Source organism: Micromys minutus (assembly GCF_963924665.1).
Source record: "Micromys minutus genome assembly, chromosome: 21".
Classification (NCBI taxonomy): Eukaryota; Metazoa; Chordata; class Mammalia; order Rodentia; family Muridae; genus Micromys; species Micromys minutus.
In genome coordinates, this window is record NC_137956.1 from 43,373,301 (window position 1) to 43,400,240 (window position 26,940).

At 41.7% G+C, this 26,940-nt stretch overlaps 1 protein-coding gene across 8 annotated transcripts in view; it reads left to right on the forward strand.

Annotated features, from left to right (window-relative positions):
* Positions 1-810: 810 nt before the first annotated feature.
* Positions 811-26,940, forward strand: part of CLASP2 (cytoplasmic linker associated protein 2) — a gene marked incomplete at its 5' end in the record, with an annotated part of 155,946 nt that continues 129,816 nt past the window's right edge. For all 8 annotated transcript variants that reach the window (XM_080934581.1, XM_080934585.1, XM_080934583.1 and 5 more), the window contains 5 exons: positions 811-1,005; positions 14,927-15,005; positions 21,640-21,743; positions 24,534-24,625; positions 25,989-26,064. In XM_080934581.1, the coding sequence (XP_080790707.1) occupies positions 811-1,005; positions 14,927-15,005; positions 21,640-21,743; positions 24,534-24,625; positions 25,989-26,064 (546 nt within the window). The remainder of the gene's footprint in view (positions 1,006-14,926; positions 15,006-21,639; positions 21,744-24,533; positions 24,626-25,988; positions 26,065-26,940) is intronic.

Below are 26,940 nucleotides of genomic sequence, written 5' to 3' on the forward strand. Positions count from 1 at the left end.
TGTGGCTCAGGCTTGGGAGGTAGAGTAGGGCCAGAAATTTAAAGATCATCCTCTGCTATAGGGTAAGTTCGAGGTCATCCTGTACTATTTAAGTCCTGTCCCAACAAAAATCAAACTGGAATCGCCTAGGGGAGAGGTGCTTAGTGCGTTACAGCGGTCTGGGAACTTCCCGGAGAGAAGAGTGGGAGGTGAAAAGTGCGTCAACAGAAACGTGGATCCATTTGCAAAACCTCAGTATCAACAGAAACAGAAAGTTTTCCAGGGCGACTGTGGGGGAGGCTGCAGGAAGGGAAAGCCAGGCCTTTGCCGAGGAAGAACACGACCCAAGTATTCCGGTTTTAAAAGAAGGTAGGGGCGGGGCAAGGAGAAAACAAGTACCAGAAAGTTTTCTTTTAGTCTTGAGGATGGCGGAGAAGCGAACCGCCGGAGACGCCGAGATTCCCACAGGGGCCTTCCGGGGTCGCCCACGCGAGTGGACCCACAGTGCCCCGAACGCTCAACGCTCCAGCCTTCAGTAGCGCCACAGGCCACAGCCCCCGAGGGGCTCGGCGCGCCGGGAGGCCGGGCGCGTCTCTCTGACGTCACGCGCGCGCTGACGTCGCCGGCAGCCGCAGCCTCTGAAGCGGGGCTGGGACCGGGGGGCGCCGAGTTTGATTAGTTTAGGGGGGCCGTCCCCCGCCGGCCGCCGCGCCCCAGGGAGCGGCGCCTCTGGGTGGCGGGCGCGTCCCCGAGGCTTCACCGCCGCGATTCGGCGGTGCTGCGAGGAAAAGTTGGCGGCGGAGGGGCGACGGAGGGGCGGCGGGCGCGGCCATGGAGCCCCGCAGCGCCGAGTACTTCAGCGCCCAAGTGCTGCAGAAGGACGTGAGCGGCCGGTTGCAGGCGGGCGAGGAGCTGCTGCTTTACCTCGGCGCGCCCGGAGCCATCCCGGACCTGGAGGACGATCCGAGCCGCCTGGCCAAGACAGTGGATGCGCTCACCGGCTGGGTGGGCTCGAGCAACTACCGGGTAAGCGGCGGTGCGAACGGGCGCGCGGCCGGGGCGGGCGGGCGCGCTCCTCCCCGCGGCGCTTTAACCCTGGCGCGCTGCCGCTGGGTTCCGGGGGCGCGCTGGCATCGCCCCCCCCAGGCTTGGGGTACGGTCACAGGCGGCGGTGCGGTGACACGTTGCGGTGCTGCTTGGCGCTTTACAAAGTGGTAACTTGAGGCCAAAGGCTTGAAGACTTTGTAACGTTTGTACACGCCTGCGGGGAACGCCTGCGCTGAGGCAGGGCGTTTGGGTACGGCGTGAAGTTGGACAGCCAAGTTCATCTCTTCCGAGTGGTTTCTGTTTTACTTAATCTCCAGTTTCTTTTCGCTCTCCCCACTCTTCCTCTCCTTCCTCTCATCCTTTTGGTATTCCTTCTTTTTGCTTCTCCTTCCCTCCCTCTCTCCTGTCTTTCCCTTCCCCCTCTCCCTCCTCTCTTTTTCTCCCCCCTTCTCCCTCCTTTCTTCCGTGTAGTCTCTACGTGAAGGTTGTGATCTCCCTAAAGCACCGCACTGTTAGCGCTTATTTACGTCCTTCGCACGGAAGGACTGCTCATCTCATAGCATTTATTTACTTTCTTTTAATTGACAGCAGAAAGCCGTTGAACGCTCATCTGTCCTCTTGTTTTCCCCTTCCCGCAGTTGGTGACGAACTCAGTTTTGAAACACCATGCGGTGTCAGGTTTAGTTGATGCTTCAAACAAAGAGGGGGTCGGGAGGAGTGGGGTGGGGTACAAGGAGGAACGGGTGTCCAGTCAGCATTAGGGAGTTGTCATATAGCCGCCGATGCAGATAAGTAAATATAATGTAATTAGCTGGAGTTGATGACGGTTACTTTTCTTTTTAGTCTTCTGGTGGCAGTATTGCTTTAAAATGCAGGCAGGAACTTCCCCTGGATGCTTCTTAGCAGATAGGCTGTACTTTGAAAGCTTGTGCAAACTGTACAATTATGCAGATTTAATGATGAGACCTATATGAGTTGTAGGAAGGTTAGACTTACCAAGATTTAAAATAAGGTTTTCCTAGCCTGTCTTATCAGTTACACAGAGTGGCTGTCACTTCATACGTAGGTGTAATGTATTTTGTTCACATTCACACTCTTGCCGTTTCGATAGAGTTCCACTCTACCTTCCTGTCTTTAATTAAATGAGTCAGTAAGCTTGGTTAGGGTTCTTTGAAGAAGCATGAGTGAAGGGCCCTGTACCGGAACATGGGCATCTTACTATCAGCTGCATCACTGAAAGAAATGCTTTCCCCATAAATAATGTTTGAGGCCAAATTGGACTATATAATGTAGCCCTGTCTCAAAAAAAAAAAAAAAAAAAAAAAAAAAAAAAAAAAAAAAAAAATCGAGGAAGGCCTTTGGGGAAAGCTACTATTTGCTAAACTACAGAAACTACAGGGAGTATTAGTTTCTTTTGAAGAAATTAGCTAGCTGCCCTTGCCATGTAAGAAAGGCATGGCTGTTTTGTGCTGTGTTGCAGCATTGGCTGTTGTGGGAAGCCCTTTGCTCACGTTCTCCAGAGAAAACTGCTGGGCTTCATTCTCCATACTGACAGTAGTTTGTTTGCCTTCGAGTCTTTGCTGCCCTCAGATGCTTGTCAGCAAGTGGCGGTAGTGATACCACAGTTTCCAACTCTGTCATACCTCCTAGCTTCCTGTTAGCTGGCTAATCCTTCTAGGAGGTACCCAATGTTCACACATTCTTCCCATGTTCCTTACAAGATACCTTAGCGTGAGACCACTTGAGCAGTTGGAAGTGCCACAGGCCTTACAGCTCTGTCTAAGCACTTTCCAGTGGCGTTGCTCATTAGTCTCTGTTCCTGGAACATTTATCGAGTCGTCTGTCTGTCTTCCTTACATCAGTTCCTTGGCTCTGCCATTAGATGCCATGCCGCCTTTACTCAAGGACACTCGGCACTCAGTTTTCTCTCTTTCAGAAATTACTAGTCCTTGGAACTTAATGTTTTAGCAGAAAACCTTTTCTAATGTTTGTTAGAGGGCATTCTATTATAATGAGCCTGTTATTTGGGTTCCATTTGTTGACTTACTGATAGAAGATCTCACTTCTCTCTATGTAGCCCTGGCTAGCATGGAACTATGTACACTAGGCTGTACTTAGATTCCCATAGATCCGTCTCTATCTGCCTCCCTTCTCTCACCCCGAGGGCTGGGCTTTTTGTTTATTTGTTTTAGACAGGTTTTCATAGGGCTTAGGCTGGCCTCAAACTTACTATACATCTAAGGCCATGTGATCCTATTTTAAATGTGGTTGGGTTTATATGAGGGACAGTCTTTTAGTCCTTAGTTGGAAAGGAAAGGAACAGCAGAAGAAGCCCTTGGTAGCAAGGCTGGTTTGGTAGCAGTGACAGTGCTGTGAGTGAGAACTTGAGTATGCCATCTTCAGTTGGCGGACTGTTGAGGATTAGGAGGTAAGTGTGTGTGTGCAGTGTGCTCTCGTGGTCCCCCGAAGGCTTGTTAGAGCAGGTGTGTAACTGAGGGTGGGCTTTGACATTTCATAAACCTACACCAGGCCTAGTCTCACCTCTCCCAGTTTTCAGATCAGTATACAAGCCCTCAGCTACTGTTTCAGCACCATACTAACCTGCTCTCTGCTCCCTGTTCTGATGTTCACAGGCATCCTCTGAAACTGTAAGCAAGCCTTCAATTAAATGCTTTTCTTCTATAAATTGCTTTGGCTGTGGTTTCTCTTCATAACCATAGAACAGTAACTAAGACACAGGTCTCTATGTAGCCCTTGCTGGTTAGGAACTCACTGAGAGCTATCTATCAGTTGAGTTCTGGGATTAGAGGTGTGTACTACCAGCTAACCATTTGACATGTAATTTGTGGTAGGTCCAGTAGGACTTTGTTTTGGATTGGTGTGAGGCTTGAGAGAAACAGTAATTAGGGATACTACCTTTTTGAGTGATAGGTATGCTGCCTACTGAGTGTAGAGACCAGGTGGAAAAAGCATGAAAAAGTCTGGTTTTGACTAGGTTATGTTGGAAAGATTGTTTGATATTAAAGTTAAAACGTTCAGATGAGGGCTGGAGAGGTGGCTCAATGGTTAAGAGCACTGACTGATCTTCCAGGGGTCCTGAGTTCAAATTCCAGCAACCACATGGTGGCTCACAACCATCTGTAATGAATCTGATGCTCTCTTCTGGTGTGTCTGAAGACAGCTACAGTGAACTTATATATAATAAATAAATACATCTTAAAAAATGAAAAAAAATGTTCAGATAATTGGGGTCTCAAATCTGGTGGAGAAGTCATAACTAGAGACTTAAGCTAACATGGGAGTCAGTATATATGTGATATATATATACTTTGGTATTGAGTTTTGCCAAAAGTCTTGTAGATTTTATAGCAATATTATGTTAAAACAGTTTCCTTCTTACATATTGTTAAAGTGAAAAAAACGCCATTTAAAAGCAATCTTTGTGAGTCTCAAAGGGTCTGTCTTAAGGGCTAAGTTTGCATGATATCATTTATTCCCTAGGATGGCTTTAGGAAGTCTGTGTCCTTACTTTCCTCTTCTGTAGAAAAGATGACCTCAGAAGTGTTTTGACTTAGGTCAGAGCCCTGGTAAATTAGCAGAAGAGAACAAACTCAATTTTTTTTTTTTTACTTCTTAAGGATTAATAACATTTATATTTGTCTATAAACATAACAGTAAGTTGACAGAAAATAGTAACTTGTAATAGTAACTTTTATTCTCCTGAAGTAATTGCTGTCTCTGAGGTTTACTGCCTCTGTCTGCTAACCTAGGCCTAGTCCTGGAAGCTTCTAAGCTCTGTACAATCTTAACTAAGCCTCTTTCTGAACTTGCTGTCTGATTCAACTCAACTGAGCTGTTCTGGCTCAAAGCTCTCCACACTGCCTGATTCAATCTAGCCTGCTCTTTCTCCCCTTACTCCCTCCATATTTTATTTTATTTGTTTGTTTGTTTATTTATGCACTGCTTGACCTCAGAATAACTCCAGCAATATTTTCTAATCTTCTGACTCCTTCTCATTCTCACACTTGTTCTGTCTTCACCTGTGTCTACCTTGTTCTACCTCTCCATCCTGTCTCTCTCCTCCCTCTGTCTTTGCACTGCTCTCTTAAGTATCTTCCCTTTCTTCTCTCCTTGTGAGAGTTGGGCGTAGCCTTTTCTGTCATCTTTCTCTGATTTGACACTTTGTCTGCCACTCAATTAGACATCACTGAAACATTAGGTGCTTCCTTCTACAAACTAACTTGACTTTCATTGTTTAGGATCAAAGGTGTATAGTAAGGGCATGTCTATTTCAGCCAGAGGGATTAAAGGGTGTGCTAAGGGCCGAGCCACACCACAACTAAAAACAGGTTTTTTCTCAGATAACAGAATCTCAGGGTTCATGGTTTTCAGATACCCTGCATCAATAACTAGCATTTACAGTATAGATGCATACTGCTAGGCTTACAAATGTGCTAGTATGTTTTAATTCTGAGTGTCCAAGATTATAGCCCACTTGCCATTTTTGTGCGCATCTAGGTGCGCACTTGTGCCCCAGTCCACATGTAGAGGCCAGAGAATAATTTATCAGAGACATTTTCCTCCTTTTTACCATGTGGGTCCTGGGGATCAAACTCGCGTTGCAAGTATTTAACCCAGTGGCCCCCTGAACCATCTTGCTTGTGCCCATTTGGCATTCTTATACCTCCCATTAATATCGTATTACCTAAGTCTTACTTCCTGTTAAATACTACAATCTTAAAATATACAGTTTTATTATATTTTACCGAGAGAGAGTATGGGTGTGTGTGGGGTGTCAGAGGACAACTTGTAGGAGTCAGCTTCTACCACATGGGCTCTGGGGATTGAATTCGGGGTGTTAGGCTTTATGACAAGCACCTCTATCTGCTATGCCATTTTGTTATTCCAAGTATGGGCGTTTTGGTTAGGAGAAAGAAGACAGGTTTTTCTCTCATCACTGCATACTGTTTTGTTTGTTCTTCTTTACCTGCTGGGCAGGATGAACATCCAGGTTATTTTTAGCTTTTTTTTTTTTTTAACTTTTAACATGTTTATGTTGCTGGTTTGGTAGTATACATGAGACTTTGTCCTGAGTGATTTTCAGTATAGCCCAGGACACTTTTAATCCCCCTGTCTCAAGTTCCTGTGTGCTGGGCTACAGAGCCTAGCTTAGTGTCCTCCTGTAATGCTGCTTTTACAATTCTGAAAGAACATATTTGGTATCAAGTACATCATTAAAAATTTTTTTTTGTAATATCCTAACTATACTATAAAGGAAACCTACACATAATTTTGGTAAGAGAAAAAGTAGTTTCTCTATAATATCAAAAAGGGATTGGTTCTAGCGCTCTCCTTCCCTTAGATACTAAACATGCTTGGGTCTGCTACATAAAATGATGTATTTGCCTATACATATCCTCCAGTGTACTTGAAATTACTTCCAAAATTTTCCATCTGAGTTGAGTCTGGAAATGCAGAACCTGTGGCTATGGAAGGCTGATTGTATGCAAATGTACCATCAATCTGACTAACCAAGAAGATACAACAGTTGTCATGGCTGCAGCAGAACATGTAATTGCTGGAATGTCACCACACCAGTTGAGACAATTAAGGTGAATGGTTGTTAGTGACTCAGATGTTGAAAGTGATGAAGTTATTGGCAAACTTTATTTCTTCAGTATACCTGGACTTAGAAGTTTGACTAATTGGACTGGAGGAATGGCTCAGTGGCTAAACTTAGCTTGCCATAGAAGTAGGAAGACCTGACTTTGAATCCCTATATCCACATAGAGACTGATGGTGGAAAGCATGTGCCTGTATCCTAGTACACCTGTAGGAGATGGAAGGAGGAGCAAGGTGAATTCCTGGCTAGCCCGCTAGCTGGCCTAAGAGTACACATAGGCAACAAGGTGGGAGTCATGACTAACATCTGTGATTGTTAGCTGTTCCACTCACAGATGTATTGTACCTGTGTGCTCCACCCCATACACATACACATACACACATGACAAACTGGCTTGACCACCCCATGGGACCTCCATGTCATTAAGACCCCCTTTATCAAACTTTGAAAAAGAAGATGGTTTCTAGCAGCATTATTGTTTAGGCTAGCCTTGGATTTGTGACCTCTTACCTCCACTCAAAAATGGGATTATAGATGTGTGTACCATTACACTTGGCTTCATTAAATTCTGTCTCTATCTGTTTCATTTAGCTTTATTTTCTTTTTGAGACCTGACTAAGTAGCTCTGGCTGTCATGGAACTTGGCCATGTAGACCAGGCTGGCTGGAAGTCATAGAAATATGCCTGCCTCTGCCTCTTGAGTCCTGGGAGTAAAGGTGTGTACCACCATGCCCAATTTTATTCAGTGTGTAAGTCTTTTACTTTCTCTCTTTACATTTTTAAAAAATGTTATGTGTATGAGTGTTTTGCCTGCATGCATGTGTGCCATGTTCATGTTGAATGCTCTTGGGGGTCAGAACAAGGAATTGGAGTCTCTGGAACTGTAGTTATAGATGATTGTGAGGCACCATGTGGGTGTTGGGAGCTGAATCTGGGTCCTTTGTGACAAGTGCTCCTAACCACTGAACTCAAGCCCCATTATTTCTTAATTCTTCACTCTCATCTCCTCCCTTCATTCTTGCCTTACGGTCCTTATTTGATAAAATAGAGGAATAGTTAACTCTCATGCCTGAACCAGTGCTACTGAGGATCAATGGGGAAAACTACAAAGCCTCTTTAACTGGCTTAATTAATTTAAACTGCTGCACTCTGGTGGTCCCCTGGCACTCAGTGTATTTTCTGAGTTCATTCACTCACTTATTCTACATCTTTTTCTCTCTCCTCAGACCGTACCAGTGTTTTTTCTTCTGCTGAGACTGTAGATCACTCAGTTCTATTCACTTCACTTAAACACACATATGCCCATTTGCTTGGCCACTTATTCTATATTCTTTCATTAATTTTCTTAGAGTTTGTAATTTTTTCTTAGGTTCTTCAAGTTAATTAAAAAGAAAGTGCTATGAACTTGTTTCCAGCAAGAGGAGCATTGTGGGTGTGTATCCTTTATGAACAGCACATTTTCTTCCTGTTGATACAAAAGCTACAGATCAAATACTCCTGTCTGGTTTGCCAGCATCACAAGTAAAATTTCCAGTCATGAGTCTTAAGTCAGGTGTGATCATTACAGTTTTATTGCTGGGGAACTTTCTGGCATCACAGGTACTGAGGTGGGGCAGAGTCGGAAGAAAGCCGAGCATGGTGATCTATTGCTTATCAGTCTCACTGTTCTGAGGAAGAGAAACTGATGGTCTCTGGAAACTTAACTCTCTCTCTTTCTGTTCTGTGCTAATAAATGATGGTTTCTTTTCTCTGCAACTCTTACTCTTTGTGCTAATTAAGGCTGGTTTCTTTTTTTCTGTTGCTTATGGAACTCTCACTTACCAGGCAAGAGGCCTGGACTAGTTAACTCTTCATGAACCAGAGTGAAAGTAAAAGAAGGAAAAGAAAATGCATTTACAGACAAAACACACAACACACGAAGTTCTAGTTGGGTCTGGCTACCTGTTTCATCAGCTTCACAAGTGTTCATGTGTACTTACATACACACATAGCTACACATGTATGTATATACATACACATAGACAGACAAACATACATATATACAATGGGATGGATGGGGCAACGCCCCCCAAGCCCCACACATGCATTAGGTAGTAGATGGGGCACAGCCCCAGAAGCCACCACCTTATGTTGATTCTCTTGCTTTTATACATTCTTAAAAAAGTTCTTTAGAAAATTACCTCATAAATGTCACACAAAATGGGAGTTACAGAGGAATGTTGATGGTTAAGTTCAAAGCAGTGTTTCATTCTATAAGCTCCTAAGTTCAAAGCAACAGTTTCAAATTGCTTCCCTTTATCATGGTGCAGAACTGTGACTTTGTCTATGGACCTGACCTAGAAAGAATGTTTTTCCTTGATCACAAATTTGTCTCAAGTCTTTTTAGTGTAATTGTGAAAACTTGTACTCCTTATTATGCAGCCTTTACTTACTATTCTGTGAGGAATGTATACATTCTTTTCTTTATTTTTTTCAAGTCGATATATTTTATTCTTGATTCTGACCTTATTATATCTTTCTGGCAAAACAACTATCTCCTAAAACTTTCTGAAATTATTTAAATAAAATCAGGAATTCCATAAAATTATTAATTTATCTAAATGTCATTAATTCATGAACATTCATGTTGATCTGCAGGAAATCTGCCCAATAGAATAGGCTAATGTCCAAGAATCATTAAGATTATCTCATAGTGATAGGAAAAGGCATATCCACAGTAAAAAGCAATCCTGAGATAAAATATCTGAAGGCCCTGAAAAGTCAGAGTTTACCTGTCACAGGCCATACAAAAATGGTGGGCCATCTCTAGAAAGTGTTTTTGCCTAGATGGCTCCTGATATTTTATACAGTTTCTTAGCTTTATAGTTGACTGACATTTACACTAATGAATCATTACATCTGGAGGTCAGAGGAAAACTTTAAGGAATCAACTCTATTTCCACTAAGGTGGTTCTGGGGATTGAACTTAGGTCCAGATGCTTGGTTGCAAGTATTTTTTCCCAGTGAGCCCTCTAGCCAGCCATTGACTGACATTTCTGATCTAAATTATTTAAAAGATTACACACTCCATTGAACTGAAATTCGAGCTAAGATGACAACATCGTGTTCTTTTGTTAACATCAGATTACTCAAACATGTCCCAGCATTTGGGATTCAGAGGCAAGGAGAAAGGGAGAGAAAGATTGATAAGGAAAACAGGGAAATGATCCTGGATACTGAATCTTCTCAGGACAATAGCATTCATTAAATTTTTAATTAAATTTAAAAAGTGAGGATGTGGCTGTGTATCCAAGCTAACTAGATCTTACAGTCTTCCTTAGCCATGCTGGGATTGCAGGCTTGTGCTGCCAAGGTATGGCTTTTTAAAAGTTAATTAATTAGTTGTGTGTTTGTGTACTTTTGAGTATGCCATGCTTGTGGAGGTCAGAGGGCAACCCATAGGAGTTGGTTCCCTTACTAGGCCATATGTTTAAGGGATTGAATTTAGGTTGTCGGTCTTGACTGTGAGTACCTGTTGAACCATCTCCCCAGCCCTTGTCCTGACTTATTTTAAATCTTAGTTTTATGATTTTTTAAAGATAGTGTCTCACTATGTAACCTTAGCTGACCTGGAACTTTCTAGGTGGACCAGCTGGTTTATGCTTCCCAAGGCTCCCATCTGTGTGCAGAAATTGCATATTTATGTATGTTGTCTGGGTGTTCCTCCATGCTTCTAGGTGGTGACAGCACAAGTCTTTAATTTCAGCCTGGGGAGAGGTGGGGGGCGGAAGGAAGCTAAAGGGTCTCTGTGAGTTTAAGGCCAGGCTTGTCTACAGAGTGAGTTCCAGGACAGTCAGAGATACAAAGAAGCCTTGTTTCAAAAACAAACAAACAAACAAAGAAACCTTCCCCATGTAGTGTAGCCTTCATGACTGCTGTTCTCTACCATGTCCAGTTTGTATGGTACTGGGGATTAAATTCAGGGCCTTATGCATGCTAGGCAAACACTTTACCAACTATGCAGTGCCCCTTTCATTGTTGTTATTTTAGAAGGTTGTTTTGTGAAGGTTCATCTTTGCTTCTTGTTGGTCAGCAGTCAGCTTGCCCTCTGCGAGGCCCTGAACCGAGGCTCCTCAGGCTCTAGTTTAAAGTGCTCTGCTACTGGCTTTCACCCTGTGCTGCAACACAGTACTCATTGGTTTAAATTTATGCTTCAGACCTATATATTGTATTTTGTTTGCTGATGGTTTTGCTCTTGATATTGGGGTTCCAATTCCCTACCTCATACATCTTAGTTGAAAGTTGCAGAGCAGTGGAGACATTTAAGACGAACTCAGATAGTTTTTATCCTTGAAGCAGCGCCTTTTCCTTCTGTTAGGCTTACAGTGTAGAGCTGTATAATCAGTCCAGTCAGGAGTTGAGTTAGGTCTGTGTTGTGTTTGCTGTTGATTCCTGTTTGCTTCTGGCTCCCCTGCCTGAGCTTGATGGAGGCTTTTCTTCTGTATTTCTGATCAGCCCTCAGCTTGAAACCTTTCTTGTTTCCTGTAATGCTCTCCTACCTGTGCTCTTGCTTTGTCTTGCCAGCCTGATAGTGAGGTGTGGGGCAGTGGACTGTGCTGGGAACATTGGTAAGGTTGAGCAGGATCCCGCCGTAGCATATGCTTGTCTTAAAGATTAAGCCGTGCTTGTCTAAGTACGCACGGCTGGGTATAGTGAAACTTCGAAAGGCTCATTAAATCAGTTAGGGTTCCTTTCGTCACTCAATCCTCTTCTGCTGGATAACTGTGGTCATTCTAGAACTAATACATGCCAACGGGTGCTGACCCCACTCCCGGGGTGGGGGATTCATGCATTTATCAGTGAAAATCAACCTGGTATGGGTGATGGGGGCTTTGGCAACTCCAGATAAGCCTGGGCAGATCACCAGCTCCCTCCCTCCCCCCAGTAATGGGACATCTGCTTTGTCAACTCTTTATGGTAGTCGTTGTGCCTACCGTGGTAACCACAGGTGACAGGGAATCAGGTTCAATTCCAGAGAGGGAGCCTGTGCAAATTATCCACTGTGGACTCGGGGAGGCTCAGTGATTGCAGTGAGTCCACTTTAGATCCTTTAGCAAGGGTCTGTTGGAGGGCAGGTCTGGTGCCGACAGTGTGGGTGTGCCCCAGCTGGTGACCCACACAGACCCACCTTGGAACTCCAGAGTAAACAAAGGCTGTGAGTTCCAAACACCCAGGCCTTCCAGCTCTAAAGGTAGACACTGTCTTCTTCCCACCACAGTCCAACTGACCATTAACAAAAACTCCGCATTCCCCTCTCCCTGCTCCACACTCCCTCTGGCCCCACCGATACAGTGCCACCGAGTCCCTGTGCTTCTTCTCTGTCCACTCTGCTTTTACAGTGTACAAAAACCACCCCACCCCCACTGCCTTCTAGCAGTACCAGCCAAGGAAAAAGAGAAAAAGGTACCTGCCTGACAGAGCAGACAGCCACAGCATGGCAGAGCAGGCTCTCCCCTCACCTAAGTGAGAAGAGTCCACCAAAGCAAGGATTAGAGTTGAGATATTGCTGCTGAGAATTCGAAAATCAAAAACAAAATTCACCTGTTTTCATGTTTCTTTATTTAAATGTTTATTTTTCTCCCTAACACCTGAAATACTGTTTGTGCCTTCAAATTAAAATTGTCTTATAATTTCTGTTAAGGTTCAAAAATCATATTTAATCTATTCCTATAGGTCAAACCAACTACATTAATAGCTATTATTTAATTCTTAAATAACAACCAGTTTCCTTTTACAGTCAGCTGCTACTGTCTATCCCATATACATAATTAACATGGTATTTTCTTCCTCAGCCATCCAAAGCAGATACATTTCCAACTCTTCCCTCTGCTTTCCTTACTACAACACAGGGGATTCCCTCCAGGACTAAATTCCTCAACACTCTTGCCTTTTTTTCTAGAACCATTATAACAGACCACATTTTGCTCCCAACTTTTACAGGCTGAACATATATACATTACCCCTCTGTGCAGACACCCCACTGCTGGGGTTCTGCTCCTCTGTTGTGATTGCCCTACAGGTTTATCTTTACAAAAGGGACAAAAAGAGCTGCTGCCACAGGCCAGACAGAGACTGACCCACCATCTCCTCGGACTGGCCTGGGGCAATAAAGCTGCCTTTGTCCACACACATCATCTGACTGAAGACTTCTGAGACAAGCATGCCCTGACAGCTTCAGGACCTTCCAGCCACAGATGAACTCTCTTGCCAGAGCCTAATAGCTACCGAACTTAGGGAAACTTACATGATGCGTATATAGTTAAATCAAATACTGTTTAAAACCGATGTTAATATCCTCACAAACTCTGTACAAACTCACTTTCAATTTCAATCCACTGAGTAATTAATTAATCCAATAATCCCCTGTCTTCCTAGCCTCTATCCCTCTGGCTTATGTTTTATTTTGGTGCTTACACCCCACCCCACCCAAACTTTTCACTTCAGATGACATAAGAGACAGCCACTCCAGTGACAACTCTCCTTCATGAAAAGAAAAGGAGTTGTGGACTGTGCCAGGAAACTTGGTACGGTTGAGCTGATTGGAAACCCTGGAACCTCTCAGAGGACAGTAGTGGCTTTACCTGCTTCCAGCCAGGCCTCTGGCACATGACCACACTCCCTACATAGGATTGTGACCTATGTTCACATAGATCAGAACAAAGTTCTCCATGTTATGAGGTATCTAGATGGGCTCTGAGAGTTTAGCCAGTAAGCTTCCCTTCCTGAATGTTCCTTCTTTCAAAAGGTACTTAATCTCTGGTCCACCGGGAGGAGATGGCATACACCCATTTTCCACCATGAACAATCAATAAATAGCTTGGAACCAAAGACTGTCTATTTCATCAAGAGCATGGAGAAAGCCTTTGTCTACAGAACCGATTTGCCTAGTCTCCTGCAGAAGTTCCCTACCAGTTCCCTGGCAATCTCTGCTAAGCTGAGGACAAACACAGATGAACTAAGCTGGACGTTCCCTCCACCCCATTCTGGGGACCCAACTCTGTTCCCAACTCCCAGAGATCCAGTGGCATCTGGATGTCCAGGAGTTTAGGAACCCCTGATCCCATCCTCATCGCAGGCCAGTACACCCCTGACCCCGTGACTCTCCATTCTCAACTCCTCTGCATGGTTTTCAGCGGGGACTGGGCACCCAGGAGCCAGGGAACCCCAGCTTTGGCCTCCCACATCTTAGGCTGGTTTTCTCACCCCCTTGAGAAATGTATTAGTGTTTCCCTTGAGCGGAGTACCAACAGCAGCACAGGGTAACCTGGGCTCCTCGTCTACAGTACAGAGTTAGCTTCTGGAGGCTCTTTGCCCTTGAGCCTTGTGCTGAGGTTTTATCAGAAGCAGTCACCTGGACAGTGTGGGTTGAGGATGGTTTTTTGTCTCAGTGGAGTAGACAGCTTTGGAGCCTTGCTCCTTCCCTCCACTGCAGTTGATTACTGTGCCCTAGGCGTTGGGCACTGCATCTTCTTCCCCCAGTACTTCAAGTTCAGCTCTTTTCTAGAAGACAAGGGCACTGAAAGCATTACCTTTACTGTGTAGACCACACTCTTCTGCAAGACTTCTTGCAGCCTCAGAGCCTTCTCCAGTCTCCTGCCTAGCTATGGTCTTAACTGTGGAGTAGTCTTGTCTTTGGGTGCAAACTGGAGCCTGTGAGTGGGTATGAACTCCCATGTCTCTGGCTATTTGAGAGATTTTATACTAAGTGATGGACACAAGGCACGGCAGCACTGAGAGTAGAATCTTCAATCTCATGACTACCTACCTCCAAATGCATCAGTCTCATTAAAAAATTTAAATTTATTAAATTTTATTATTTTGAGTCTTGGGGTGAAGCCCAAAGTGTGTGTGTGTAATGATTTTATATATGCATATGTATTTGTATATATGTATACATACATGTATATCTAAATATATACATATATAATGTACATATAAATATCCCTACATAGGATACACACACACACACACACACACACACACACAAACAAATTTTGAGTCAAAGTCTCACTATGTGTCCCTAGTTGGTCTGGAACTCACTATATGGACTAGGCTGACCTTGAACTCAAAGATCCTCCAGCCTTTCCTCCTGAGTAGTGGCGGGCCTATGCCACTGTACCCAGTTAAACTTACTTTAAAAATCTTAGTAATATGTGAAGATTGCTGTATGTTAAGTGTTATATACTGGTAAAATATGCACCATTAATTTGTACTTATTAAATCTTTTTCTGTTTGTAGGTATCATTATTAGGATTGGAGATTTTAAGTGCCTTTGTGGATAGATTGTCAACACGATTTAAATCTTACGTAACCATGGGTAAGTTCACTTTAACAGTCATTGTAGAGTTCGATACAGTGACTTTAATTAGAATGAATATTTTTAAATTTAGAAAATAATGTAGTTTGGGGATTGGAGAACTGGTTCGGTGGTTAAGAGCACTTGTTCTTCAGAAGACCTGTGAAAGGCCTGTGTTAGCATCTCAGCAGGTGGTTCACAACCATCTGTAACTAGCTCCAGGAGCTTCCGTGCCCCTCTTCTGGCCTTTTCGGATACTTGCACACACAGCATATACTTACAGGAAAATTAAATTAAAATAAAGTAAATAAAATAAATTAAAATTGAAAAAATTTTAAAATGTAATTTTGTATAACCTTTTTGTATAAAGACATGGAACTTCAGTATTTTAATTTACCAAGAAAGACTTTAAAGCTTCTGCCTCCCAAGATCTAGGATTAAAGCCAGGGCCACCATCCAGGCTACATAGTTTTTGTTGTTTTGTGGAGACGTCTGCTCAGACCAATCTTTCAGGAAATACAACGTGAGTGAGTTAGAACGAAAGGAAAGAAACGCAAAGCCCGAGTTTTGTCTGTTTTGATGCCGAGCCTGAATCTTGCACACTGAGCACAATGCTAACCCTGAGCCGTACCCCAGTCCCACAGGTTTTTGTTATTAGGCTGAATAAAGTTACTGTGTCATGCTGTTGTCTTTCTCTGAGCAGCAGTGAGGCTGTGCCAGCTCATGGTCAGTGTGCTCTGCATGGCACAGTGACAGTGGCTCTGACTGAACACGGGGATAGTCGGCTGCACTTTAGACGGCTTTATGAATGAGTTCACTACGATTTTACATCAACATACAGAAATACTGCCTGGAATGTTAGTGGCTTTCTTCTGTGATTTAATATCTAACAATGTTAGCATATTATTAAACTTTGAAATATCCATGGTCAGTTTTTTTCATGTTTGATATGCCACCTAATTGTGTCAGTTTTTTGTTATTTTTCTTTTCCCACCATTTCTTGAATAGGTTTCTTGGTATTCATTTTTAATCACTAATCGGTACTTCCCATCCTTAGTATTAAGATAAAATTTTTACTGTCACTCTTCTGCTTAAAATTCATGGTAGATGTTTAAAAAATGCTTTAAAAACATGTTTTGCTTATGTATTTGAGTGCATATTTAAAAAATAACGTTCTGTTCTTTGAGGCTGTGAGAAATTGGATGATGAGGCGTGCCTGACCTTCTCTTGTGGATATTATTGGTTGGACTTGTGCTGCTGCTTCCTTTTGTCTAGGTCCACAGAGCTTTGCTTTGCCCGCCCGCCCTCCCTCCCTCCCTCCCTCCCTCCCTCCCTACTTCCCTCCCTCCTTATCCCCTCCCTCCCTTCTTTACTTTAAGTAAAAGGTCTCTCTGTGTAGCTCTGCCTAGTCTAGAACTCACTGTTTATCTCAGGCTGGCCCTGAACTGTCAGTACAATCTAGAAGGATGTTGAACTTTAAAACTTCTGGTCCTCGTGAATGATAAATATGTACCCCCTGCCCAGGCCTCTCATGCTAAGCATGCCTCTTTCCTACCAAGACTGTCTCAACCTGCCTGCTTCCAGCAATGACACAGAGACCTCATTTATCAATTATTTACTTAGGGATGCTTACGTCTTATAGTTTAAACTTGTTTCCAACCAGCTCATAGGACTTAGTTTACTCGTTTATTGTAATCTACATTACTCTTCATGGCCCATTGCCTCCCCTTCAGTTCTGGCACCTGTTTCTTCCTCTGTGTCTGGCTGGTGAATTCCACCACCACTATGCCTGCCAGATTCTTTCCCATAGTTCCTGTCTCTGCTTAGAAGTTCCTCCTTTCCTTTCCCGCTTAACTATAGGCCATGAGCTCTTTATTAAAACCAATCAGAGAATGCCTTGGTGAGGCAGGACAGAGACAACACCTTCACACATTGTACTAAAAGATTACTCCAACTCTTCCCAACTGAGCCTTGAGCATGGACTTTGTGATTCAAAATTCCCTTCATCTTTTGTGCTGTTTAACTGAGAATGCTGACTAGATTGCAAAGTTGAAATACTGCACTGAAATCGGCATACTTGGCATTTGTTTCTCTATGGTTGTGGGTGTTTGTGATCCGCACCAGAGTTGTAGCTCTCTGGTACTGTTGCTATTGATAGCATATTACACTGAAGTGTCACTCTAGTGTCTTACCAGATTTTCAGATACAGGGTATGCTGACAGTCCATGAAGCACGATGGACTGGAGTTGTCACCGACTGTGAATAGTGTCCTTGGTGTTTCAGGACACATGTGCCTTCCCCCATCTCAGTTGTCTTCTCCAGAATCTTGAGCAAGAATTCTCCACTCCAGTTTAGCAGAAGCCTGCTCACTTCTTTGGCTGTACCTTAACTTGCATGTGCTGTGCTCTTTCATTTGAAATACCTCCTCTTCTCTGTAATTCTTTCCTTCACGGTATCTTGGAACTTTTCAGGTTAATTCTTCATACTCTACACTTTTCTTTATAGTGTTGTTTTTTTTTTGCTGTTATAGTTGCTGTTTACAGTTCATTGCTGTTAACTGTAACATTATATATATATAATATATACTAATACATTACCTGTGTCATAGTAGCATAACATAATTTATAATATATTACTTATAGATAATATACATGAAGTCATATATAACATATCTACTATATAACGATATACTAATAACTGCTCATGCTTTTCAGTTGTGCTCCACTCCACAGCACACCCAGCCTTACTGGGATGCGTAGCTTTACTCTTCTGATCTGTCACTTTTGCAGACTTACAGTCAGCATTGTTTTCACTTGGAAGATCTTCCGTGGATCTTGAATTTGTTGTTACTTGCAAGATTATGTAATATGATGGGAAAACGTGACCTTGGTTTTTTGCTGCCATTTATTAGATGCCTCCTTTAAAACTATTGATTATGTCTCTGAAAGAGTGTCATCGCACAATCCTGATTTAGAGGGTAGACAGAATGTCTGCATGCTCTTCAAGAACTGGAGTGCCCCATATTTACTCTTTGTCTAACCCTATCAGAAGTCTTAACCAGACAACCTAACAGTGGCTCAGTGGGTAAACGTGCTTGTCAACAAGCCTGGTGACCTGAGTTCAATCCCCAGGTCCCACAAGGTAGAGAGAGTGACTTACTCAGATTGTCCTCTGAAATCTATGCACCTGCCATGGCACATGTTCACAGCAGAGGATAAGTAAATAAATATAAACATCTTAAAAAGTGTTTCTATAAAAGGAGAGGATTGAATTAAATTGTGGCCTAATGAGCAGTTCTTTTAAAAAAATTAATTATTTTTATTTTATCTACATTGATATCCTGCCTGTGTGTGGGGGGGGATGTCAGATCCCCTAAAACTGGGGTTACAGACAGTTGTGAGCTGCCAAGTGGTTGCTGGGAATTGAACCTGGGTCCTCAGGAAGAGCAGCCAGTGCTCTTAACCACTGACCCATCGCTCCAGCCCTAATGAACAATTCTTTAAACCTTCCTCATTCTCCCAGATCCTTCTCATCTTTTCAACCTTTCTTTCTCCCTCCTTAGAAAGCAAACAGATAGAAAACCAAACGAAACCAAAAACACTCAAAGAAATAGAAGAAACGCACACAAAACCCATAAAAACAGAAAGTGGAACTCACTGTAGAAAGCAGAAGAGTAAGACCAAACAGACAAGGCAGTGTGAGACTTAAGCCTAAGAGCTGCCACTGAGCTACGCTAGCCGTCCACTGCTGAGCATGGGGCCTGCCCACAAGTGTGCTTAATATACCCAGTAGGATTTCATTGGAAAAGACCTTTTTTTTTTTTTTTTTACAAGCGTCAGTTGCAGATAGCTTCTTGGTTAGGAGTTGGACCCCTGTGCACTTACCCTTCTTACCACGGGATCCTGTCTTCAGTCTGTGTAGGTTTGTGAATGCTACAGTGTCTCTGAGCTCATATGTGTACCAGTCCTTTGTACATTAAAAGTAAAAAAATGTTCTAGAAAAATGGAGAGTTCTATTCAGTTTTATTTCTTGTTCCAAAAAGAGATTTGTACATAGCTCAATCATTAGAACATTAGATACAATGTGAACTCAACGTCATGTTTAGTTAGAGTAGTAATCTGTTCACACTGATACTGGTCAGTAGCTCTGGTTTTATGGTAACTCAATTTAATAAAGAATTTTGTAGTTAAAATTTTTAGCAGATAGTTTAATCCCTAAACAGTGTGGTGGAAAGAGCGTCAGAGTCTTTAGGACACTCAGTAGTGAGCTCTATGTCCTGTAAAGTAATTTTACATTTTACAATGCCAGTAGAATGAAAACTGCTAACTCCATACTTCAGTTTTCTGTATTTTACCTCCCAGTGCCGTCTGTGCCCAATCAACACACTTGTTTAAATCCTCTGAGCTTACACAGTGGCAGTCTCTCCTGGGTCTCTCACTGTAGCTATTGATAATTCATAGATGTTCACATATGTTCACAGATCTTTAGTGTGTATATATTGTATTGCTCGTACTTACAAATGCTTATTATTTTTTCCTGCTTACTTTACCCTCTCTTTAATCATGAGGGGTAAACAAGGCAACTTTGAGGTTTAGGAAAGTTTACCTGTCCTGTAATTAATAACAAGGTACAATGAAATAAAGTGTTGTTGTCTCCAAGACAGTATATGTAAAAATGGGATTTAGCAGGTTAAGGTGCTTTCCACCCCAGCCTGTTAAGCAGAGTTTGCTCCCCAGAACCCACGGGGAGGCGTAGGGAGAGAACTGACTTGATGGAAGTTGTCCTCTGACCCTCCCACCTGTGTGTGCGCCATGTATGGTCCGGGTGCTCACATGTATACACACACATGCACACACATGCACACACATGAACACAATTACAAATTTCAGTAGAAAAGTTAATAAGAATTTTTATTGCTTAACGTGATACTGAGCTTGTGTATTATAGTTACTAAAAGTTTTAAAATGTTTATATTCTATAAAATTATTTTGCTTTGTTTTTAGACAAGATTTTGCTTTGCAGTCTGAAGCTTCCTATGTCACCCACACTGACTCTCATGGCTATTTTTGTGCCTCAGTCTCCTGACTGCAGGACTGTAGGCATGAGCCATTAAAACTGGCTGTAACATTTTCTGTTAATTTTGAGACAGAGCTTTACTATGTAGATCCCAGCCTTGTCTTGAGCTCACTGTGTATCCTGGGCTGCCTTGAATTTGATCATCTTGCCATCACCTCTCCATTCTCAAGTACTGAGATTCCAGGTCTATACTACCACATTTTAGGTGTGACCTAAATTACATTTTAGTATTGGAATGAACCCCTACTTAGTCTAACATGTGAGTTTCCTTTTGAAGTTAAATTTTACCTCTCAGGAACAGAATATCTTTTCCTTTGTTATAAGAATGCCAACACACAACACAATTCCATTTACCTAGCTAAAAACTGAATTTACTCAAATTCCGATTTTCCTACCTAATAGTTTAGTCTAATAGTGTTGTATGGATTAAGTGAGGTAATTTTTTTTTTACTATTATGTTCTGTGATTTAGAAGAAGCAGATTTTCATAATAGCCAACCATGTAGATATTGAATAATTCTTATTAACAATACATCCAAACAAAATGAGATGTTGGGTTAGAACTGTCTTTTGTATTGGCTAGTACTTTACCATTGAGCCATATTTCTAGCCATGAACAGTACTTATTTTGGTTTATGATTTAATAAACTATCTTATTTTATGGATGGAAGTTTTGTCTGCGTGTATGTCTGTGCATACCATGGAGGCTAGAAGAGGACATGAGCTCTCTTGGCGCCAGAATTATGAATGGTTTTGAGCTGCCACGTGAGTGTTGGGGATTGAACCCAGCTCCTCTGGAAGAGCAGCCAGTGCTCTTAACCATTGAGCCATCTCCTCAGCCCCAATGTTTATGATTTTAATTATGAGGGCTGCTTTTTGTTTTATTGTGACAGGTTCTCTCTATATAATCCAGGCTGGCCTGGAACTCTCAGTCCTGCTGACTGAGCCTCCCAGTGCTGGGATTAAAGCATGTACTTCCATACCTGGCTTGAAGGCTTTTTTCCCCCCTTGATTTCACCTTCTGTAAGTAAACTAGATAAATGTATCCGTTCAAAACATTTTCATTCCTTCTACTTCTCCTTTAAAAACATAGGCTTAGGTCTATGTTTTTGTTTTTTTCTGTCAGATGTGAAATATGACCTACAAGAAGAATGCATAACATACAATTTCAAGTGTAGTTATAAAACTGACCCTTGAGCGTGACTGGGTCCAGAAACTTAAGCCCACCAGGTCTTGGACTGTCCCTGTCTGTACTTCCTGAGGATGCCTTTTTACTCTCCCAGAGGTCTCCCATGCATTAACCTTGAAGAAAGCATTTACTTGCCTGTCTTTGGATCTTGGCCACATACACACTGAGCTTGCCTGGTTTCGAACACTGTCCTAAGTGGGTATGGTTGATTGTACTTACGACATTGAAATTGGCTCGTTGTCTTTGCTTGTACTTATAACTAAGGGACTTGGCATAATTTCTTCTTGCAATTACTTATGGAAATAGTTGCCATATTTATATTTATTTATAGTTTTGTAAAATATGGTTTGTGATGGAGTTAAGTTGCAAATTCTTATTCTTTCCCCTTTAGTTACCACAGCTTTAGTAGACAGAATGGGAGATGCCAAAGACAAAGTTCGAGAAGAAGCTCAGAATCTGACACTGAAGCTGATGGATGAGGTGGCGCCGCCTATGGTAGGCTTACCTTTGAGCATTCTAATTAGATAGATGGCAACTGTAGCAAACTAATAAACCACCAAGACACAGAAATAGTAGAATTTTAAATAGTGGATTGTTGTTAAGGTTTAAAGAAATTCAAATTTAAGATACAGTGCCAGCATGTGAGGTTTTTTTAATTCACCTTTTCTTTTTTTCAGTACTTGAGTGATTTGGCATTGTGTTGGTTTTAGTGTACATTTTCTGGTTTCTCTTACCTACAAATATATTTAAAATACCAAAATTGTTATTTTTGAAAACTACTGAATATTAATTTTTGTAACTCAGATTTTTAAACATTTTAATAGGTGGTTATTGATTATATAAAACATATTTTATAACAACTTGTGTTTTTGAATATAGTACAAATAGTTTTTCCTTAAGGAATGTATTAATTACATTGGATACATTGTAAGAAAACCTAAGTTTGATCTCTAGAAACCTGTTTTATTTATTTTTTCTTTTTTATTAAAAGTTAGGCATGATGACATATATTTGTAATCCCTGTAATAGGGTGGCAGAGACAGACAAATCCTTGGGGCTTCCTCAGAAGCCAGTAGTCTGGCTTAGCCAGCTTTGCATGTTCTAGGCCAGTGAGAGTCTTGTGACCAGAAGAACAATACACATGGTTATCTTTTGCCCTATAAATGTATAATATATACGTACCTGCACACACATGAGTACACATGCATATCTATACATGGACATACACTTATAATGTATTGGTCTGCTTTATGCTGTTACAGAATGTCTGAGGCTAGATACTTGTAACAATAAAAGTAGTTACCTCATAGCTTTGGAAGTCATAGTTTTGTGGGCATAGTACCAGCTGTATGACATGGTGCATCATCTCATGGAAGATGTCCTGTTGCTTAAAGGTACTTCGATTAAAAAATACTTTACATGTATGTATGTGTGCATACATATGTATGCCTTCTGTATGTAGGTACTTGTAAAAATCAGAACTGGAGTTCTAGAGGTAGTTGTATGGGTGCTGGGAACTGAACTCATATCCTCTGCAAGAGCAAGCAGTTGTTCTTAACCATCTCTTCAGCCCTCCAGGTCTTCTATCTTCATACTGAGGACCAGGCCTCTGACACATAACCGCTAGTGCAGAAAACCACATCCAAACCATGGAAATATTTTGAAGGAGAATAAAATAAGCTGTGTACACCACAGTTGAGAGGATAGCTTAATGCTCATAAGCATAATATGCACAGTGATACCACGTGATGGTTAAAGTATAATGTTATGCATATTTAATGCGTCATGAGTACTGAGTTATAAAGGGAAGCTGATTGGAAGGGATTTAACACTTCATAGCAATACCCTTAAAAGAGGTTTTGTGGGTAGTCTCTACTGATTTACAGTTTAAATTTTTTTCTCAGGTAACATCTGTGTATATTTATCTTTAGACACAGATGTAAGCATTTTTTATAAAAAACGGGTTTCAGAGTTGAGTTGCCGGACACAGGTTATTCTAAACAAGATGTATATGTATGTATGCATATATACATGGATGCATGTATGTATGTGTGGTGGTGGTAGCATCAGAACCCAGGGCTTTGTAGATTTCAGTGGCAAATGTTTTGGCGTTGAGATGTATACCCAGCCTTAGTTAACATTTCTAAAAATTCACAAGCTTGATGACCTGGGTTCAGAGTTTGGTCCCCAGAATTCATGGTGGAAGGAGAAACTTGACTCCTAAAAGTTGTCCTTGGATCTCCACTCATGTGTCTACAGTCATACATACATACACATCTCATGGAAGTTCAGAAGCACATTCAAATAATCAGCACTTTTTAAAAAAGATTTTAAAAATCAGTTTTAAGATTGTGGTTTTGAGAATTTCACACACACATAGTGGGGGTGGAGGATGGGAATGTGGATTTGGTATGTTAAGTTGGCTTTCTAAATGCAAAGAGACAACTTATGGGACAGTTTACTATGTTTAGGAAGGTACTGTTGAAAGGCTTGCTACACTGTTTCTAAACAGCTGCTTTGCATTGTTGGTATAAGCCCATTTCTCCTTTCCCCACAGACTAGGTAGTCATAAAATGACCTGTTCCAAATGTTTCTGTCCTTGTGTCTGGTATTATAAAGCATTCGAAGCTGTTCTCTGAGTCTCCTGTAGGGAGTTGCCTCTACTGAGTACGTCCTAGACCACTGTGCCTGCAGTTCCAGTGTTCTTAACACAGATGACACCCACATTCTCGGAACTGCTTACATGCTTACATATGGGACACAATGCTCCTCAAAATCATTGAAATTTACAGTGAAAAGTATGTAAATAAAAACTCAGAATTGTGGTTCAGCTATCACCTGGGTAGGAGGCCACAAAAAAACAAAACAAAACAAAATCCAAACAAAAAACCAAGCAAAATCTTGTAAATGTGAGTTGAACATCCCTGATCTGAAAATCTAAAAGGTTTTGTTCACTGACATAACATTAATACTATAAGTAGAAAATACCACACCTAATCTACGTGACAGGCCATAGTCAGAATTTAGCTGCACTAAAAATATATGAATTATGCTCAGGTTATATATGTAAACATGAATCTTACAAACATGAATTTTATATTTTGGTATGTTTCCTATCAATAAGGTTTCTTGCTCTTACTATGTAAAATTCCAAAATTTTCAAAATATCCTTTATATGGAGCATATCTGATACCCTATGGCTTGATTGTAAGGCTAGAAAAACTTCCATTTGTTCCATGCATTTCCAAACGTTTTATCCTGTGTGTTTATTTGTTTTCCCAATAGCACGTTTGGGAGCAGCTGGCCTCTGGCTTCAAGCACAAGAACTTTCGATCTCGAGAAGGCGTATGCCTGTGTCTTATTGAAACCTTGAACATGTAAGTCCTGTAGTTATTGGAACAGCCTTCTTTCTCTTAGTCATTTCTCAAGGGTTTTTTCACAGGGTGAAGGAAGAGTGCAAATAAATTTTAAGTAACTATTAATTGATTTTCCAAACAAAAATATAACCTTTAGTGCTACTTTTGTATATATAAGATATCTTTCATGTTAATTTTTGAATTTATCATTTATTACTTAGCCATCCAGAATTGATGGTTATAGACTTTATAATGGTAATAACTTCGGACCTTTTTCCTGTTAGGATCTGCTTCAGAACTTTTGAACTCAGTGCTGTGTCACATGTTAAAACCATTTCCCCACATCCCTTTTGCCAGTTGACCCTAGGCTGTGTAGAGCACTGTGGGTGACTGCTAGATGTCTACAGAGCCTCTCTGAGCTCTGCCTGGACTCTGTACCCTACACCTAGTAGTAGCAGGCAGAGTCCTGATGCAGGAGTGTAAGTGGAGGCTTTTGTTTGCATTCTAGAATATTTTCTAGACTGAAGTGTGCTAGCTAATACATAGCCCCTTTGATTTTTCCTGTGGCGTGACATCATCTTTTTTCATTGCTCTGGGTCCTTTCTGCTAGCCAGTGCTGTCAGGGCCTTAAGTCAGCACTTTCTGAGTGTTAGTGCTCCTGTCCTTTGCATTCAACCTAGACTTCAGAATATTAGTAAACATAAATATCTGTTAACTTACTTCATCTCACTGTATATTGAGACGCAACTCAGATTTTCTTAAGTAATTGATAGGCTGCCAGGGTTATCAAACTGCTGTTGAGAATTTTGCCCAGTTGGGTCATGTGCTAACCTTCATTTTTAACATCTGTTGTGATTAGTTTTATGTCAGTTTGACATAAGCCATAGTTGATTGTGGGTGGTGCCACCCCTGTGCTGGTAGACCTGGGTTCTGTAAGAAAGCAGGCTGAGCAAGCCAGGGGAAGCAAGGCAGTAAGTGACATCCCATGGCCTCTGCATCAGCTCCTGTCGAACTCCTGCCCTGTATGCTTTATGGTTGTAGTAGTGACCCTAACCAGGCTGCATCAGTCACATGTGCTCTGGTCTACTTTGTGTTGCTTAGCAACACTTTGCCTGTGACTCATCTTGCCTTAACAGTTTGCGCCCATGCTTTCCATATAGAATTAAGGTGATGTCCAACGCCTTCAATCCGCGAGGTAGAGGCTGCTGGGTCTCTTAATTGGAGGCTAGCCTGATCTACAGAGTGAGTTCCAGGACAGCCAGGGCTACACAGAGAAACCCTGTCTCTAAAAAACAAAAAAGGAAAAGTAGAAAAGAAGATAACACTAGGATATTTTGTTCAATATTTAAATGAAACTAATTTTTTCCCCTTAAATTTTATTTAGCTTTGGGTCTCAACCACTGGTCATCAGCAAGTTGGTGCCGCATTTGTGTGTCTTATTTGGAGATTCTAACAGTCAGGTAAAAAATTTCGTACCTTTCAAGCATTAACTGGTCTTTTGAGGGTGTTGGGGGAAGCCCTTTCTTGTGCTCTTACCTTACTTAAGAAATACAGTAAACAGAGGAGGAGGACAGTGAAAATTTTGCCTTTAAAAAGAAAATTAAGGTCTGCCTGTTTCGCTCAGAATCCACTGGGCTCATGTGATCTTCCTGCTTTACCCTCCCAAGTATCGAGGACTACTGGCCCCCTCTTTCCCTCTCCCCCTTCTACCAGGGCTTAGGTTTTTGGAAAGGAGCATAAAGTTGTTTGTCAATACTTGGGCTCATAGTAAAGGCAGAAGGAACTGAGTGGTTAGTTCTTGAGTTTAACAGATTCAGAGACGTCTGGGTTCCCTTCAATAGCCCAGCCTTAAGTCAACTGTGAGGCCAGGTTGTGAGTGGCCTGTGGGGTGTGCTATGCTGGAGCTGTTACGGTTGTTGATGTAAAAGTATATATACTGATTTTATTTTATTTTTTTTAGTTCAATTCACATTCTTGGAAGACAGTTTTGTTTCAAGAAAATTAATTAACTGTACTTTAGGTTAATACAGTTACACTTTTGAAATCCCAATTGGTAGCTTTTATTCACAGATTTCTGTTAACCACATCATGACTTTTTTTTTTTTTTTTTTTTTTTTGATGGTAGTAGGGACTGACCCAAAGGTCTCACACATGTGGGGTAAGTGCTCTGCTACTAAGGAGTTGACCCTCTTTAAATGGGTTTTCTAGGGCTTTCTTGACAGACCTTGGTTTTGGTTTTCCATTAATAAGGTATGATATTATAATTTACTCAGGGACTGAAAAGATATTAAAACTAGTTTAGAGTGTTAGGTTGGGCCTGCTAGTTTATTGTTACC